General features: G+C 43.2%; 1 protein-coding gene across 1 annotated transcript; it reads right to left on the bottom strand.

The window, feature by feature from the left end:
• Window positions 1-1,235: 1,235 nt before the first annotated feature.
• On the bottom strand, window positions 1,236-1,634 carry LOC101602711 (40S ribosomal protein S12-like). Its single transcript, XM_045157157.1, has one exon. The coding sequence runs from the start codon at window positions 1,632-1,634 to the stop codon at window positions 1,260-1,262; it is 375 nt and encodes a 124-aa protein (XP_045013092.1). The 3' UTR covers window positions 1,236-1,259.
• Window positions 1,635-17,554: the final 15,920 nt, after the last annotated feature.

Below are 17,554 nucleotides of genomic sequence, written 5' to 3'. Positions count from 1 at the left end.
CTGAGTAACATCTCAATCACACCTTCCAAGGCTCAGGGTCTAATGCGGAAGAGGTGGTGGAATGAATGTAAGAGCCAAAGGAAGGGTAGGACTCCTTACAACGTGCTCCCTTCAGACATAAAATGGCCTGGATATCCATGACCTCACAGTGCCTGACACTACCTACACAATTCCATCATAAGAGGAGGAAAAGACCATGACATCAAAATAAAAGAGAGACTGATTGAGGTGGGGAGGGGATATGATGGAGAATGGAATTTCAAAGGGGAAAGGGGGGGTATTACCATGGGATACTTTTTATAATCATGGAAAATGTTAATAAAAATTGAGAAATAAAATGTGCAAGTTTCTGTGTGGACCCATGTAAGCCAAATGCACAAGGGGGCACATGTGTCTGGAGTTTTGTTTGCAGCTAGAGGCCCTGGCATGCTCAGTCTCTGTCTCTCTCTCAGAAATAAAAATAAAGTTTAAAAAAAAGAGTTCAAAGCCAGTCTCTATAGCATAGTAAATTTGAAGCCATCCTGGAATACATGAGAGCTAAAGAGCCTGTTTCAATAAGATAAAATAAAATAAATTGGAGAGGTGGTTCAGTAGTTAAAGGCACTTGCTTGCAAAGCCTACTCAACTTGGTTCAGTTCCCCAGTACCCATAAAAGCCAGATGCACAAAGTGGTGGATGTGTCTGGAGTTTATTTGCAGTGGCAACAAGCCCAGGCACACCTTCCCTCATATCCTTGCAAATAAATAAAAAACATTATAAAACATACACATAGAGAGAAGAAGAGAGAGTGGGAGAAAAAAAAAAGAGATTGAGAAACAGAGAAAGAAAATAGAAAAGAAAAAAGAAGGATTTGGATCTATGGCTTATTTCTAGTTAATTCTTTTATTTTATTTGACTTTTTAAAAAACAATTCAATTTTTTTATTTTTGAGTGAGAGACAGAGAGAGAAACACACACACACACACACACACACACACACACACACACACACACTTAGAGAGAGAGAATGGGCACCCAGGGCCTTTCAGCCACTGTGAACGAACTCCAGACACATGCGTCCCCTCATGGTGCATGTACAGCATCGTGTGCTTGCGTCACTGTGTGTCTGGCTATGTGAGACCTGGAGATTAGAACATGTGTCCCTGGGCTTCGCAGGACAGCGCCTTAACCACTAAGGCATCTCTCCAGCCCTAGTTCTTTCATTTTTGAAGAAAATGAACCATATTTTTGTTCGCTCATTTCTTGCATTTGAAGTACTCTTAGATGACATCCTTGGTGTGAGATGCCTTGCCATAGTCCTTAATGACTACACAGCTGCTGCCAACCACCTTGTGAGGTTCCCCCTGTAGGACAGCTTTGCAGAGGCCTCCACATTCCTCCAGTTTCTTGTCGTCATCAACCTTAATTAAGCTGATTTGGTGCTCAGCACACAGGACTTCCATCAACTTGCCATACACTGGCTCATCACATTTGGATGCAGGCATACGAAGATGGCCTCGGTGCTTGTCAAAGACCTTGGCTCCTTCACGAATTCCACGTGCTAAGCCATGATGGATGAGGGCGGCCTTCAGCAACTCTTGCAGAGCAGTGGTAAAGTCCATTACGCCTCCAGCAGCAATGCCTTCCTCAGCCATGGTGGCAGGTTACCGGTGAAGAGGAACCCTGAAGGCACTGGCCGTCTCCAGGCAGCAGCAGGGCAACAGCCATTTTTAGTTAGTTCTTCTTGTCGTTAGGTGTGCCAACTGAAGTTATTTTATTCATATGATTATCCAGTTGTTCCTGCTCTAGTTGTAGAAAATTCTATAATCTCCTCATTGAATCGCCTTTTTATTTTTGTCAAACTCAGATACCCATTCTTATGTGCCAGCATAGTCTGTGATGCTACGTAGTCTTGATTCAATTTAGAAAAATACTGTAAGTCCTTGAACTTTGTTCCTTTAAAGAAGTCATTTTGACTCTACTAGGTGCATTCCATTTCCATGTGAAGTTTGGAGTTGGCCTTTCAATTTCTCCAGATTGCTTTGTTGGATTTTGATTGAGATTGTGTTGCAACTAAAGATTACTGTAGGGAGGTGACATATTAGCCAAGATAAATTTTCTGATCCGTGAACATACTTCTCTTAATTTTCTTATTCGTTCTCTAATTTTTCTCAATGTTTCAGAATTTTTAGTGTTGTGTTAAATGCATCTTGTGTTTTAATGTTTTATTTGCACCTGTATGTGCATGAACCTACCAGAGTCTCTTGCCATAGCAAACAAACACCAGAAGCATGTGCCACATTTTTGCATAAACTTTTACATGGGTACTAAGGAATTGAACCCAGCCTGGAAGGCTTTGCAAGCAAGCACCTTTAACCACTGAGCCATCTCCCCAGACTTCCATCTACATGTTTTCATTGCTGCTGTTGTTATTTTCAAGCTAGGGTCTCACTGTATCCCAGGCTGACCTTGAACTCACATTGATCCTCCTATCTCTGCCTCCTGAGTTCTGGGATTAAAGGTATGCACCATCATGCCAGGCTCATATATCTGTTTTGTCAGATTTGTCCTTAAGTTATTAAAATTTTTATTTATTATTATTATTAATTTGAGATAGTGAAAGAGAGATCCAGATACTGGGGGTATGGGCACACCAGAGCCTTCACCAACTACAAATGAGTTCCAGATGTGCCACCTTGTGCATCTGGCTTGTGTGGGCACTGGGGAATTGAACCTGGGTCCTTAGGCTTCACAGGCAAGCACTTTAACCACTAAGTCATCTCTCCAGCCCTTAAGTATTTTTTTAAAAATATTTTATTTATTCATTTGCAAGCAGAGAGAAAAAGAGAGAGAGGAGAGGGAGAGAATGGGCACACTAGGGCCTGTAGTCACTGCAAATGAACTCCAGATGCATATACCATTTTGTGCTTCTGGATTTACATGGATACTGGGAAATCAAGACCAGGCCATTAGGCTTTGTAGACAAGTGTCTTAATTGCTAACTGGAGAACTGAACCCCAAGCTGTTATGACTTGCAGGCAAGTACCTCAACTGCTAAGCCATCTCTCCAGTCCATTCTTAATTGTTTTGTTAAATATATTTTTAATATTTTATTTACTTATATTTGGGGGGAGAGAATGAGCACTCTAGATCCCTTAGCCACTTCAAACGAACTACAGATGCATGTGCCACCTTGTGCATCTGGCTTACGTGGGTACTGAGGAATTAAACCTGGGTCCGGGGCTGGAGAGATGGCTTAGCGGTTAAGCGCTCACCTGTGAAGCCTATGGACCCCAGTTCGAGGCTCGCTTCCCCAGGTCCTACGTTAGCCAGATGCACAAGGGGGCACACGTGTCTGGAGTTCGTTTGCAGAGGCTGGAAGCCCTGGCGTGCCCATTCTCTCTCTCTCTCTCCCTCTATCTGTCTTTCTCTCTGTGTCTGTCGCTCTCAAATAAGTAAATAAAATAAAATGAACAAAAAAAAGTTTAAACCTGGGTCCTTAGGTTTGTATGCAAATACCATAACCACTAAGCTATCTCTCCAGTTCCTTAAGTATTTTTGATGCTATCATAAACAATACTTTTTAACTTTTAATCATTCCATGCCTTCATGTAGAAATAGTGGTGTTCTATAGATTGATGTTTTGTGCTATAATTTTTCTAACATTACCTGCTGTCTATAGCACAGTTCCATAGCTCTCATAGGGACTTGTAGATAGATAATTATGTTATCTGTCCACACTCTTCTTTCTTTTCATTTATAATTATAATTTTTGGTGTGATTGTATTGTCTTGGTTTTTTGTATTTCTTGTATTATAATGTAGAGATTTTTGCATCTTGGCTTAATTTGATGCTTATGTTTTCTAATTATTTGCAGTGTTCTTAGCCGTGTAAACCTGACTTTATATATCTTCAGTGTAGGAGTTGAAGGTAACAGCTGTAGCTCTTATACTCCAAGAGAAAGCAGAAGTGACCCTAGGTGTTGAGTTTGCCTGCTATTCATGTGTTATAGTAACCTAGGTGACGTAAATTACTGGCAAATTCTAAAATTCAACTGAGCAATGTAGACATTCAGTCAAAACTAGCACAGAGTATTTATACAGGCGTGGGGATTAAACTAAACAGATAATCTAGTAAAGCCTAAATCCCTAAGGGTGTGTGTTGCTCCACACCCTTAATCCTGCCAACTAGGATGTTGGGATTTCTAGTGTGAAACTGGTTCCAAGTCAGCCTGGGGCCAGTCAGTCCCTGTCCCCAATAATGACAGAAGGAAAAGACAAAGGCCCTAGAAAATCAGGAAACGTCAAAGGCAACAATGGTCAACACCAAACTACAGCTTATTTGAGAAGGGTAAAGCCAACCAAGAATATATCATTCAAATGTAATACATAACCTTTCCTTTTTTTTTTTTTTTTTTTTTTTTAAAGGTAGGGTCTCACTCTGGCTCAGGCTGACCTGGAATTTACTATGTAGTCCCAGGGTGGCCTTGAACTCTGAGTGATCCTCCCACCTCTGCCTCCCAAGTGCTGGGATTAAAGGCATGCACCACCATGCCCAGTTTACATAACCTTTCTTGACATGGAAGGAAAGATTAGCACTTCCAATGCAGGCCTATGTATCTGGCTTTGTATAAGTAGGCTCTGTTACCTTTTGGGATGGCTTCCAATCTCACCAATGCTGAGTGCCCGCATTGATCTCTCTCTGTGCTGGGTGGCCCTAGGTGAATGAGTTCTCCAGACATTCACAGTCCTGACGGTTGGGGCATGTCAGACTTTGCAGGGTACCTGGAGTTGCGCGGGAGCTGCTAGGCTGGTCCTGTTTGCATTCTCCTTCAGCAGCTGGTCTTTGCTGATTTCTCCTTCAGGTTTCTTGCCTTTGTGAGGAAGCAGATATGAGTGGAAATCCCCTTGTTTTGTTTCTGCTCCTGCTGCTCTGCGCTGCCAGCCAGGCAGGTGTGCAAAATCTGGGCTGCTGGCACCTTGGTGGGATTCTGGCCAGTTTCCTCCTTTCTGGAAGATCTTGGTCTCTCCTGCTTCTCTGCTGTGGTTGATAATACACACCTTCACTTTTTGATAGAAGAGTGTGTTTTGTTGTGTTGCTGTTATTTCCCTCCCTAGGATACTTTGGTATGGCTAGTATGCCAGCATCTTATGTGGGAGTTTTTCTTTTCATAGGTTTTAATTGATCACCATGTCTGTCACCATCACCCTGGAGTTGGTTGTCAGGCTAGCAGTAAGAGCAGTATACATGTTGCCTCTTCCTCAGCAAATTCTCCTGGACCCTGGCAGATGTGGTAGAGATGGCAGATCTCATGGCGGGCAGTTGGCTATTGTTTTTTATTTGTTGAATTTTGCCTCTCCTCTGATTTTTTTCTGCCATCCCAGGTGAGCACACTTTCCCGGCCTTATTTTATGGCTTTTTATAGTTGATAAGCACTTTCACAGAAATGACCTTCACAACAGCCTTAAGCAGTAACACAGTGAACTCCCTGCGCACAGACAGTACTGAAGAGCTGTGCCTGGTGTTTGCCGGGAGACGTAGGCGGCATGCATCTCACTGCTATCTCATTGCCTCTATGGAATCATCAAGTTTTGTTCTTCCTACCACCTAAAGATCTATGTATTTTTGCTTACTACAGTATCTCATTACCTTATTTGAAATTGGCTCATCTTTGTTGTTGTGGCTGTTATTTAGGCTATTTTGATAATTAATTAATTGGTCTCCCTAAAGTTTTTACACACTCCAATCTTCCAACCAAACTATCTTTCAAAAACAGAAAAGACATTGCCCTCAGCCGAAAAAATCCTTTCTGGTTCCTCAATGCATGAAGACCTACACAGCCTAAAAAGCATTTCCCAGGTGCCCTCCCGGAACCTCATGCCTCACCTCCTGGGCCACCAGCCCTGTCTCCATGTTGGATACATACAACCCTGGAGCTAGCCACACTCGGCTGACCAGGTTACTTTAGGCTTCTCCTCTGCCTCATGAAATTTAAAAAAATAATATTTTTATTTATTCATTTATAAAGAGAGAGAGAGAGAGAGGGAGAGAATGGGTTTGTCAGTGCCTCTAGCTACTGCAAACGAACTTCAGATGCACGTGCCACTTTGTGCATCCAGCTTTCTGTGGGTATCCGGGAACCTGGGTAGTTGGGCTTTGATGGCAAGCGCCCTCAGCACTGAGCCGTCTCTTCAGCACTTGATGTCCCTTACCCTTGGGATGAAACTCAAGCATTACAACTCTGTGAACCCTTCATGGCCATAGCGGTCTCCCCTTTTTGCTCCCTGCTTCCGGGTCCCATCCATCTTTGCACTTTCTGTTAGACCATTTATCACAGGATAATAGGATTGTTGTGTGACAGGCTGCTTCCTGCTGAGAACCATGTGAAAACCTTTCTGGGGAGAAGCAGTTATAACGAGATAAACCTTGCAAGAATTCTGGAGGCCCTGGTGCTGGTGGAAAGGACCCTGCTAGGGTTGCTGGGTTGGTCAGCAAAAGGACGGCTTAAATTTGAATTTGAGATGAATGGTGGATGATTTTTTTTTGTATGGGTCCCTAACAGTACAGGAGACACATTTTGATAATATTTGTTATAAATGTCATCGTAGATATAAATATTAATTATTTACATTTTAAATCTAAAATTCAAATTTAACTGGTCATCTTAGCTTGCTAACTTTGGAAACCCTAACCCTTGTGACCTAAAAGCCAGTTTCTACATCCCTTGGTAGTTAAGCTGAAATTCCTGTTCCACCCTCATGGAGCTTCCGGTTAAGGAGGGAAGTCACAGAAAGCTATTTATAGAATCAAAATTGAACATTCAAAAGCTACATGTTTTTAGCAGGGCGTGGTGGCGCATGCCTTTAATCCCAGCACTCAGGAGGCAGAGGTAGGAGGATCACTGTGAGTTCAAGGCCACCCTGAGACTACATAATGAATTCCAAGTCAGCCTGAGCTAGAGGGAGACTCTACCTCGAAAAACCAGAAAAAAAAAAAAAAAAAAAAGAAAAAGAAAAAAGAAAAACAAAAGCTACATGTGTTTGATAAAACTCTGACATAGTAAGCCACATGACAACAGGCACAGCAAATACCCATCATATGGAAAAAATAAATAAACTGGAAGGTATTTTGCTGCCTAATGTTAAGTGTTAAGAGGAGCCTGGGAAGCTGTGTGGAAAATGACTTGGTTGCACTTTTTTAATCAGACAACCGCAATATTGAGATCAGTGTAACCTTGGTCAAATTGCTTAACTTTTCTGTCCTTCCTTTCAAAATGTGCGTGGGGGAGGGTACGGGCTGGGCCTAGGAGGGTGAGCAACCTCTGTTGCCTGAAGAAATGGATGTCAAGCAAACGCTGTAGCTTTGAAATATGCCTTCGGAGGAGGGCAGAGGCAAAAGTCAGGTCAGTCGCATTCTTTACGAAGGTCTCAGCTTTTGTAGCGGGAGGCACAGACCTCCAACTGGAGACAGGCCATTGCAGAAATGATTCCAGATCTGCATGGCAATAAATAGCTGAACTTCACTCCGGCCTCAAACTTAGCAGCAGAGGAAGTTCCTCCCGTGGCCGGCTGCTTTCGCTGCTCCCCCCCCCTCACCCCCCCCCCCCCCCCCGCACCAGCCCTTCAGACACATCTGTTTCCAAGCCACAGAGCATGGGTCCCAGCGTGGCGCAAGAAGCAGCATTAGCAGCATGAATCAGTGGTCAACCTCTGATTTTTCACTCCCTGCCTCTCCCAGAGAGGAAGTGTGGGCTAGTGGGTAACCCACTGAAGCGGCAGCTAGAAGGCACAATTCCTAGTTCTCAGCAGGTCTCTGTTCTATTCTTGTCAGGGTTTATCCTGTCCAGTAGATCTACTCTTCCCCCCCAACCACCTCCCCCCCCACCCCCACAGTTTATGATGCTATTCTGTGAACTGGCCGCATCAAAGTCTCATTTGGGAACCTGGTTAAATGAGTGGTAGCCCCCCTTGCCAGAATCTCCCAAGGAAAGGCCTAGAGTGCCCCAGATTTAACCAGCTCTGCAGACTTGGCTCAGCTCAGCTCAGCCGGGTGGTGATCACATACACAAACGGGGAAGGGAGCCTTGCAGGCGGCCATAACAAGATGATGAAGGAGAAAACCGTCTGTACCAACGGGTGTGCTTTCTCCAAGGGTAACCCAGTAGGTTCTGGTTCTGGCTGATGTCTGGGGCTGGTTTGGAGTAAGTAGGTCAGAAGAACTCTATGGATTACATTTTACCATTTAAAAAAAAAAGTGGCCAGATCATCTCTTTCCATTCTACAAGTCTATGAATTATTTCTGTGACTTCACAGATATGAGAGAACTGACTCCGAAAATCTCGTTTCCTGAAAGTGACTGGGCTGCAGGGCTGGAGGTGTGGGCTGGCTTGTCTGCTGGGGTTGTGGGAAGGCAGGAGACAGGCGGTAGCTGTGAGGTTTGGGGCCAGGCCTGCAGGAGCTTTCTCTCCACCCTCCTCTCTGGGGCCCTTGCAGCTGGCCGGCTTATGCAAAGGCTTTGGCTCCTCTCTTCTTCTTAAAAGCTTTTCTGACTTGAACATTCCCCTGAGGAGCAGATTCATTGTTTTGCAGGGAACTTGTGCGTGTTTTCCTGAAAGGAAGAAAGGAGGGACGGATGGGAAGGCTTGAGTGGATTAGTAAGTGGGCTAGGGTTGGTTGCCAAAGAAATTAGTTTTTTCATGTATGATAAACATATACCCACTATATTGTTGGCCCTGAATGTGCTCAGCAAAAATCTGTTGTCCCTCTTCCACAATGCCTTGAAGGGTGTTTGTTCTTAAGGTTCACTGTCCCCACACCCATGTCTCACAGGCCACTGGAGCATCTGGGACTTCTTCCATCCCAGAACAAGTGGGGGTGAGTTAGGAGAAGGGGTGAGTCATGATTGTAGGAAAAGGATGTCTTACGAAGCCAACGCCGACTGAGCTTCCTCGAAACATCATGACAGGTCCCTTAGAGCCCACGTTTGGTTCTAATTATAACATGCCCACATCGGAGCATTGTTACCGTTTTCCCATGGTAACAACCGGCTTCTGAGAAGGAGGATTTAGATTCACATGTGCTCTATGTGTCTAAGAGTGGGAGCCAGTTGGACATTTTTTTTTTTAAAGAGCAATTATTTTTGCTGTTTTACAAAGGAGATATCCCTGGCTTGTCTGTGCCTATTAACAGATCTGTAAACGGGCATAAAGCACAGCCTATAAAAGCCAAAACAAGCTCTATAAAATTAAAAAAGATGGTTTTTATAGGCCAAGATGAGCAACATGTACAAAATCAGAAAAAAAAAAAAAAAAAAAGATAAGAATCCTCAACAAATGGGGTTTGGCTTCCCCTCGGCTTGAGTCAAATGACAAGGTAAAAGAACAAAACAAGTGGCCAGAATCTGTTTTGCAAGGCGCTCTGAGAGAACGCTAGGAGACGTGGGGGATACCCCGTGGCCCACGCTGTCTGCGATTAAACAATGACTGCTCTCCCTCACAGGTCATGAGGCACAGCACACACCTTTGAAAAGTCAAGTTAAAACTCAATTGTCAGTGTAGTATCATGTGTTCTATTTTGTGTTAATAATGTTGGAAGATTGCAAATTCTGGAACATGGTCATTTTTAATTCTTTCCCAGTTGATCATTCATTTAGATAAATGCACATTTTGATTTTTGAGCCCGTTCTTTCCCATTTTGTATCATTTAGATACCAGATACAAGCCAGAAACTGGGAAGTTGGAGGGAGAGCTCTTTCTTTCTTCAGAATAAATGAGTCCAGGCTGGATAGCAGATCCCGGAGCTGTCGCAAAGGGAAGAGGGATTTCCCAGGCTACCCTACAATGGAGCTGAACCAGCATATGTAAGCTCAAGCAACTTGGAGCCAGCTCAGGCTGGTTGGATTTTTTTTTTTTTCCATTGAATTCTCTGTAAATATTGGCATGTGGCATTTAGAAAAGAGTTCTTGCTACTCATTTTGCAAGATTATGAAGTGATCCTTCATCCTGGAAATCTCAGTAGTTAAAGTTGGCACAGTGTTTAAGCCCTGCCACAGAAAATGGAGCTGGTCAGAAACCATGCTGGCCAAGTTTTGAAATGAGATGCTCTTCCTGGATAAATGAGGACCTCCATTCTAGTGAGTTCTTAGGAAGTGATGAAACCAAAGAATGAGTACTGTCCTCAAACCAGTGCTTTAGACTAATTTTGGAATGTTGCATGGTAAGTTCAGGAAGCTTATTTTCTTAAAAAGAAAGTAATATTAATATATAATTATTTTACTTTCCATTTTAAGCATATTTACTTATTTTATAATAAAGTATCCTTTTTACCAAAAGAGGGCTAAATTAAAAAAAGCAGCCAAGTTTTGAGGAGGAGCCCCAAATATATTGTGGGTATTATAATTATTGCTTAAGAGCAGATTAAAGTGGGGAATGTCTATATTCTCAGCACTTGAGAGGTAGAGGCAGGAGAATCAGGAATTTAAGGTTAGTCTAAGCTACATAGTGAGTTCAAGGCCAGCCTGGGATACATGAGACTTTAGTAAAACAAAACAAAACAAAAAAAAAAAATAGGGCTGAGGAGATAGCCTGGTTGGTAAAGTGCTAGCTGTCCAGGAATGAGGGAGGACCTGAGTTCCATCCACAGAACTCACAAGCTGGGCTAGGGAGGCAGAGACAGGGGGATCCTTGGGACTCACTGGCCAGCCAGTCTAGTCTAACTGGTGAGACTTTGTCTCAGAAAAGGTGAACAGCACTTAGGGTTTTCCTCTGGACTCTACATTCACATGCTCATATGCACTCAGACATACACGTCCACCCGCCTGCACATACATAAAAATCAAAATAATAGACGTATCATTATCGAGAGGACAGTTAGCATATGACAAAGCAAAAGACAATGGCTAATTCCTCCATTTGTTTTATTTTATGAGACAGAGAGAGAACTGGCGCACCAGGGCCTCTAGCCCCTGGGGTCGAACTCCAGACACGTGCGCCATCTTGTGCAAATGCACGGCCTTGTGCCCACGTGTCACCTTGTGTATCTGGCCTGTGTGGGCTCGGGGGAGCCGAACCTGAGTCCTTACGCTTTGCAGCCAAGTGCCTTAACCTCTAAGCCATCTCTCCAACCCGATGGCTAATTTTTATATAGAGTACTCTGTGTGAGATGCTATCTTGGTGCTTGAAAACAATATTTAATTAATTCTCACAACCTTTATCCCCATTTTACAGATGACAAGATGGAGGCATAGGTAGACTGCAGAACTTGTCATAGATCAATTAGCAGAGGAGCCAGGCTAGAACTCAGATGATGTACTTGTGTCTCTTTGGTCTATGTGCTCTACTCTTTTTTTAAAACAATAATTTGTTATTTATTTATATGAGAGAGAGAGAAAGAGGCAGACAGAGAAAGAGAGAGAATGGGTATACCAGGGCTAGTAGCTACTGCAAACGAACCCCAGATGCATGTGGCGCACCTGGCCTATGTGAGTGCTGGGGAATCAAACCTGGGTACTTAGGCTTCCCAGACAAGCTCTTAGCTGCTTAGCTATCTCTCCAGCCCTCTTCTTTTTTCTTTTTCTTGTTTGAGATAAACTGTGGTATGCAGTTTAGGCTGCCCTTGAACTTGTGACCTTTCTCCTCAGTCTCCTGAATGCTAGGATTACAAGTGTGTGCCGGTCTCTATGTTTTCAAATACGTGAAGTTGCATCTTTGAAAAATGACTAAGGGTCTGCTATTGAAGACGGGAGGGGGAATGCGTTGAACAGACACAAACTCTTGAGACCTAACCACTGCCTCAGGCAAACTCTTGCTAAGAAACAGTAAGGGTGACTGCAGTGGACGGCCGGTCTCTTCAGTGAGTTACATGAGGGTCAGGACCATCTCATTAAATGTTTCATCTCCTATCAGCTGAAATATTGTCTCTATGAAGTGTCATGGAGGTGTATTTCTTGTCTTTAAAGATATTTATGTTTTGATAAAAGCAGTTGTTGACAGTTGATAAGCCCCTATTTATTGCAAGAGTGCTCTGTGTGGGGCACGTAAGGAAGAAAAAGCAGATATACTTGCCCCCGAGGTGGCTGCAGCCTAGATAGGGAGACAGGCCTAGCTGCACAGGCCGCGGCAGAGGCGGTGGTCGGTGAGGGTACAATGCGCTGGAGCAGGAGGAGACAGAATTCCGAGATGGCTCCTCCAAGGACAGGGTTCCAGACTGGAATCCTTTATCATGGTTTATTTTTCTCATTTCCACACCACCCTCAGCATCTCCTCTATATTGTAATTTGCAAATACCGGCCTGAAGGATGCAATCTGTTTTTACTTCCTACTCATACACTTTTCCTTTTCCTCTGCTTTTCAGTTCAAATGTTAGGGTTGATCTCCCCAGAAACGTGCTCGGAAGCCATGGAGCAGGACAGTTGGCTGCCTCACAACTGATTTCTTTACAATCCAAGCCGCCTCTCATGTTGGGACACCGGGCCACCTGGGTGTGTGGATCCCCTGGCTCATGACCATTTATCCGGGCCGTCCTCTGGTGCTGACCTCTCCTTTGATTTTGCCTTTGTTGGTCTTTATTTTATCATCTATTGACATAGGCTGATTTCTGCACCCTTGTATAGCTCCTGTCTCTCTGCTAACTCTGACCTTGAATCTGTGTCTTCCCTTCAACTGGCTCAACCATATTTAGTCAAATCTATAGCTTTAGGTATATTTCTGCCTTTTGCTACACACACTGTCCGCACACTTCCCTCTCTGTGCTGTCGTGCACTCACTACTTTAGTTATAGATTAGAGTCTCAGGAGCAGTTAGAACCTAGTGGTAGGAGCCCAAGAATAGAGTGTAAAATGAGACACGGAGAGTGTACAGCTCTCTCTCCACCAGGGAGACCTCAAGGAGGGAAGTGATTTCAAACAGTAGATGGTAGAACATATGAACACAGAATTTCTTGAAGAAAAAGGAATGCTCTTGACTCCAGTAGCTAACTTCAGGTGACAGTTCTGTTCATACCCACTTTTTATATTAAATCAATAGTGAGATCAGGACATGAAGATTCCTAAAGTGATCGGTCAGGTTGCTCTCACCAGAGCCTGCTGTTGTGAAGGCCATAGTGGAGAGTTTTCCAGACCGCTTCAGTGTACTGCCTAAGAGATTTGATGTAAAGGATAGTGAAAGGGCTCCAGGGCCAGAGGTCCGTAGAAAGCCAGGCTAAGATTAAATGTTGGTATAGAAACTTTCATACATACAGCTTTTACACTCCAAGTTTGTATTTGGAAAATTCTTTCTGCAAGTCAGAAGGAGGATTTCTTTGAATCATACAACCAGGCAGTACCCTAAAAGCCTTTCTTCGCTACAAATGCCACTTATTTCTTCAGTTCATCAATCAATTTTCTCAAAATATTAGCATACTGATTGCCTCCTTCTCGCCCTCCTCTTAGGGCAGCCCCCTGGCTGTGGAGCCCCCACCCAGGCCCCGCCTTCATAGCCAGCGACCACGCACATGCTGCTTCACCCACCGAGAGCACGGAGGAAGGACAGCCCCAAATGGACGTCAGAAGGACAGGACAGGTGACATGCAATAACATAAAGTTAAAGGCCATGTCCTCTCCAACTTTGTTGGTTTCAGGAATTTTCTAAAACTTCCCGAGGGACATTTCTGAAATGGTGTCTGAAGTGATTTGTGAACTGAAGTCACTAGGGCAGTGTGTCATAGGCTCTCAGTGGAACCCCTGGGTCAACATGGGACCACATGTGACTACTTAAGAAGCAAATGTCTGGGTTTCACTCCAGAGCCACTACAACAGAGTCAAACCAAGGAAATCTGCATTTTTTAAAAATTTTATTTGAGGGTTGGAGAGGTAGCTTAGCTGTTAAGGTGCTTGCCTGCGAAGCCTAAGAATGCTTGTTTGAATTGCCAGGTCCCACATAGCCGGATGCAAAAGTGAGGAAAGCATGCAATGTCGCGCATGCACACAAGGGGTACACCTGCTAGAGTTTGTTCACAGCAGCTGAAAGGCCCTGGTGTGGCCATTCTCTCTCTCTCTATTTCTCTCTTTGCCTCTTTCTCTCTCTCTGTCTCTCATAAATTAAAGTTAAAAAATTATTTTATTTTATTGACACAAAGAGACAGAGAGAGAGAGAGAGAGAGAATGGTTTTCCAGGGCCTTTACCTACTGTAAACAAACTCCAGACACATGTACCACCTTGTGTATCTGGCTTACATGGGTCCTGGGGAATTGAACCTGGGCCCTTTGGCTTCACAGTCAAGCTAACCATCTTTCCAGCCCAAAATCTGCATTTTAAACATACTTTCTATATAACTCTGTGGTAGGAGCCATTGCTTAGGATTGTGCTTTATATAGGTAAGAATTACCTAATTGTAGTCAAATAAAATCAATCATGGGGGCTGGAGAGATGGTTTAGCGGTTAAGCACTTGCCTGTGAAGCCTAAGGACCCCGGTTTGAGGCTCGATTTCCCAGGACCCATGTTAGCCAGATGCACAAGGGGGTGCACGCGTCTGGAATTCGTCTGCAGTGACTGGAGGCCCTGGCGTGCCCATTCTCTCTCTCTCTCTCTCTGCCTCTTTCTCTGTCTGTCGCTCTCAAATAAATAAATAAAAATAGACCAAAAAAAATTAAAAAAAAAATCAATCATGTCTCCATGTAAATCAGTCACAGTTCTAACTAGATGATGTATTGTAAGGAAGAGAAGGAAATGATGTTGTGCTTAGAAGAATTAAGTGGGGAAGAATCCATGTAGACAAAGACAGACTGTCATGGTTTGAAAGTAAATGTTAACCATAGTATTTGAACACTTGGTCCTTGGCTTGTAGTGCTATTTGGAAAGGTTGTGGAAACTCTAGGAAGTGAATTTGGGAGAAGCCAGGCATGGTCACACCTGTCCATAACACCAGTGCTGAAGAGGCCAGGGACAGGGGGGTCACTGGGGCTCCCTGGTCAGCCAGCCTAACTCAGAAACAGAGAGTTCTAGGTTCAGTGACAGAATTTGTCTCAGGGAAATAAGATGGAAATATGATAGAGGAGGATAGTCCAAGTCCTCCTCTGGTCTCTGAAGTGTGTGCATGGGGCACATATATCTGGACACACATATGTATAACACATGCACATACACACACAACGAAAGAGAAACATAAAAAAAAAAGGATGTTTTGCATGTTGATGGCAATTATCACTTAGTCAGGTTAAAAAAAAATAAGGGTAGGTAAACGGGTTGTTCTCAACTTTTTTTGTGTCCTCTTTACAAATTTGAACAGTAAAAATTTTTGCAGCCTGCCTGAAGTAGACTGAAAATTTGGGAAGGTGCTGCTTTGCTGTTCCTAAAACATATCTCACAGCTACTCATCTCGTTAGAGTCACTTCACCATTTGGGTACTCACTGAGGAGACCCACTGACTTGGGACCCTTTTTGGGCATGCCCATTCCACACTGCAGACTCACTCTCCGGAGTCTGTGATTTTGTCAGAACCAGCTTGGCACCATGCCTTGCGTCTTACTTACTGCTGTACCTTGCTATGTGGTCAGTCACAGGACCTGGTAAACAAAATGGTACCTGATGAATATCACCATATGGCTACATATATTTAGTAAAAGCCTAATTAAAATCTCATTTAAATTTTTGAAAGGCGGGCCACTTAGAAGAAAGTGCTGATAAATGCCACACTATGGATGAACCTTGAAAACATTATGCTAAGTAAAAGGAGCCAGGCACAAAAGGCCACATATCGTATGATCCCATTAATAGGAAATGCTCACAATAGGCAAATCAATAGAAACAGAAAGTAGATTAGTGGTCACCAGAGTCAGGAGTAGAGAATGGAGAGTGATTGCTAATGGATATGAGGTTTCTTTTTTGGGGCAATGAAAATGTTCTAAAGTTAGATAGCTGTGGTGTTTGTACAACCTTGCAGATACACTAAAATAAAATGAGCTGTACATTTAAAAAATGATCTCTTGCTTTGCTTCTTCTCTCTCTCTGCTTCTTTCTCTCTTTTCTCTCTCTCTGCTTCTTTGTCTCTCTCTTTCTCTCTCTCAAATAAATAAGTAAAGATGAAAATAAAATATTTTAAAAGGGCTAGAGAGATGGCTTGGTAGTTAAGACATTGGCCTGCAAAGCCAAAGGACCCAGGTTCTGCTCTCCAGGACCTATGTAAGATGGCTCATGCATCTGGAATTTGTTTGCAGTGGCTGGAGGCCCTGGCACACCCATTCTCTTTTATCTTCCCTCTACTCGCTTCTTTCTCTCTCTATCTCTCAAATAAACAAAGATTAAAAATAAAATATTTTTTAATGATAGATTTTATGGTATGTAGATTAATAAATCTGTTCTTAAAAATAATAAAAAGTGAAGGAGATAGATTCAGAGAACACTCATCTCCTACCAAGCCAGATATCCAGAGACACAGAGGCTCCCAAGACCTCATCACTGAAGTAGACCTAAAATGAACCCATCATGGCTAAGGGAAATTTGTGGAAGAGGGGGCAGAAAGATTGTTAGAGCCACATGTTGGAACATTATGCACAGAAACATTGCCTCTTTCCCCTAATTGATGGCTAACCCCACGATGCACCACCCACATTCCCCAATGAGGAGGGTCCTTGCAGAGGGGAGAGGACTGGGAGGAAGCTAAAGATGGTACCAACATGGCTGTATACACACTGTGTATGTAACTAATAATAATGATGAAGATGATGATGATGAAGAGACTCCTAGCTGGGTGTGGTGGCACATGCCTTTAATCCCACCACTTGGGAGGCCAAGGTAGGTGTATGGCTATGAGTTTGAGGCCAGCCTAGGGCTACAGAGTGAGTGGTAGCTCAGGCTAAGCTAGAGTGAGAGCTTACCTCTAAAAACAAACAAAAAGTGAGATTCCTGTGGAAAATTTAGACACGTTAGAATTGCTGAGATATGTAGTGAAAACAAAGTAATGATCCAACTCTGATGTTAGCACAGAGCAGAGATTACCATGTACCGGGTCTCCCTGATTACCACTAACAAGTACTGCTGGCAATTAATGCTTTTGTAGAATTCTGTTTTCACATGTAACAGAGAATTTGAGAGAGCCCCAGTGCTAAACAAATTCAGGCATAAGTCAGATTACAATTCATACTGGTGACTAGGGTTAATTTGTAATTAGTGTTCTTTTCTTTAAATTTTGTTTCAGAAGATACAGCTTATTCTGATAAATGATTGAGTCATATGATGAAAAACATTCTTAGAAAAGATTATCTGAAAGAAGGAAATCTGCTTATTGGCATCTCATACAGAGTTATGGTTCAAATGAGATTAGTTGAACTCTAACACATGAGTATTAGCACAGAGCCGTCAGACTCAGGGAGATTGACAGGAAAACAGAGCCATGAGCATGTTACTTGGTGCACAATGGTCTAGACTGACGCTTATAGCTGCAGCATTTTTTTTTTTTTTCAGGTACTCACCCTTTGGACAACATAGAGAAGCGTATCACCTTCTCTCTAAAATGCGCATGTTCAGGTACCTACGTTATTCTTCCATAGAATTTTTAGGATCTATGGACTTCATCCTACTCTGAGAAATCCATGCCTAGTTAA

The sequence above is a fragment of the Jaculus jaculus genome, chromosome 8 (genome assembly GCF_020740685.1).
Source record: "Jaculus jaculus isolate mJacJac1 chromosome 8, mJacJac1.mat.Y.cur, whole genome shotgun sequence".
Taxonomy (NCBI): Eukaryota; Metazoa; Chordata; class Mammalia; order Rodentia; family Dipodidae; genus Jaculus; species Jaculus jaculus.
The sequence above is the reverse complement of the archived record's forward strand: the minus strand, read 5'-3'. Positions and strand labels throughout refer to the sequence as shown.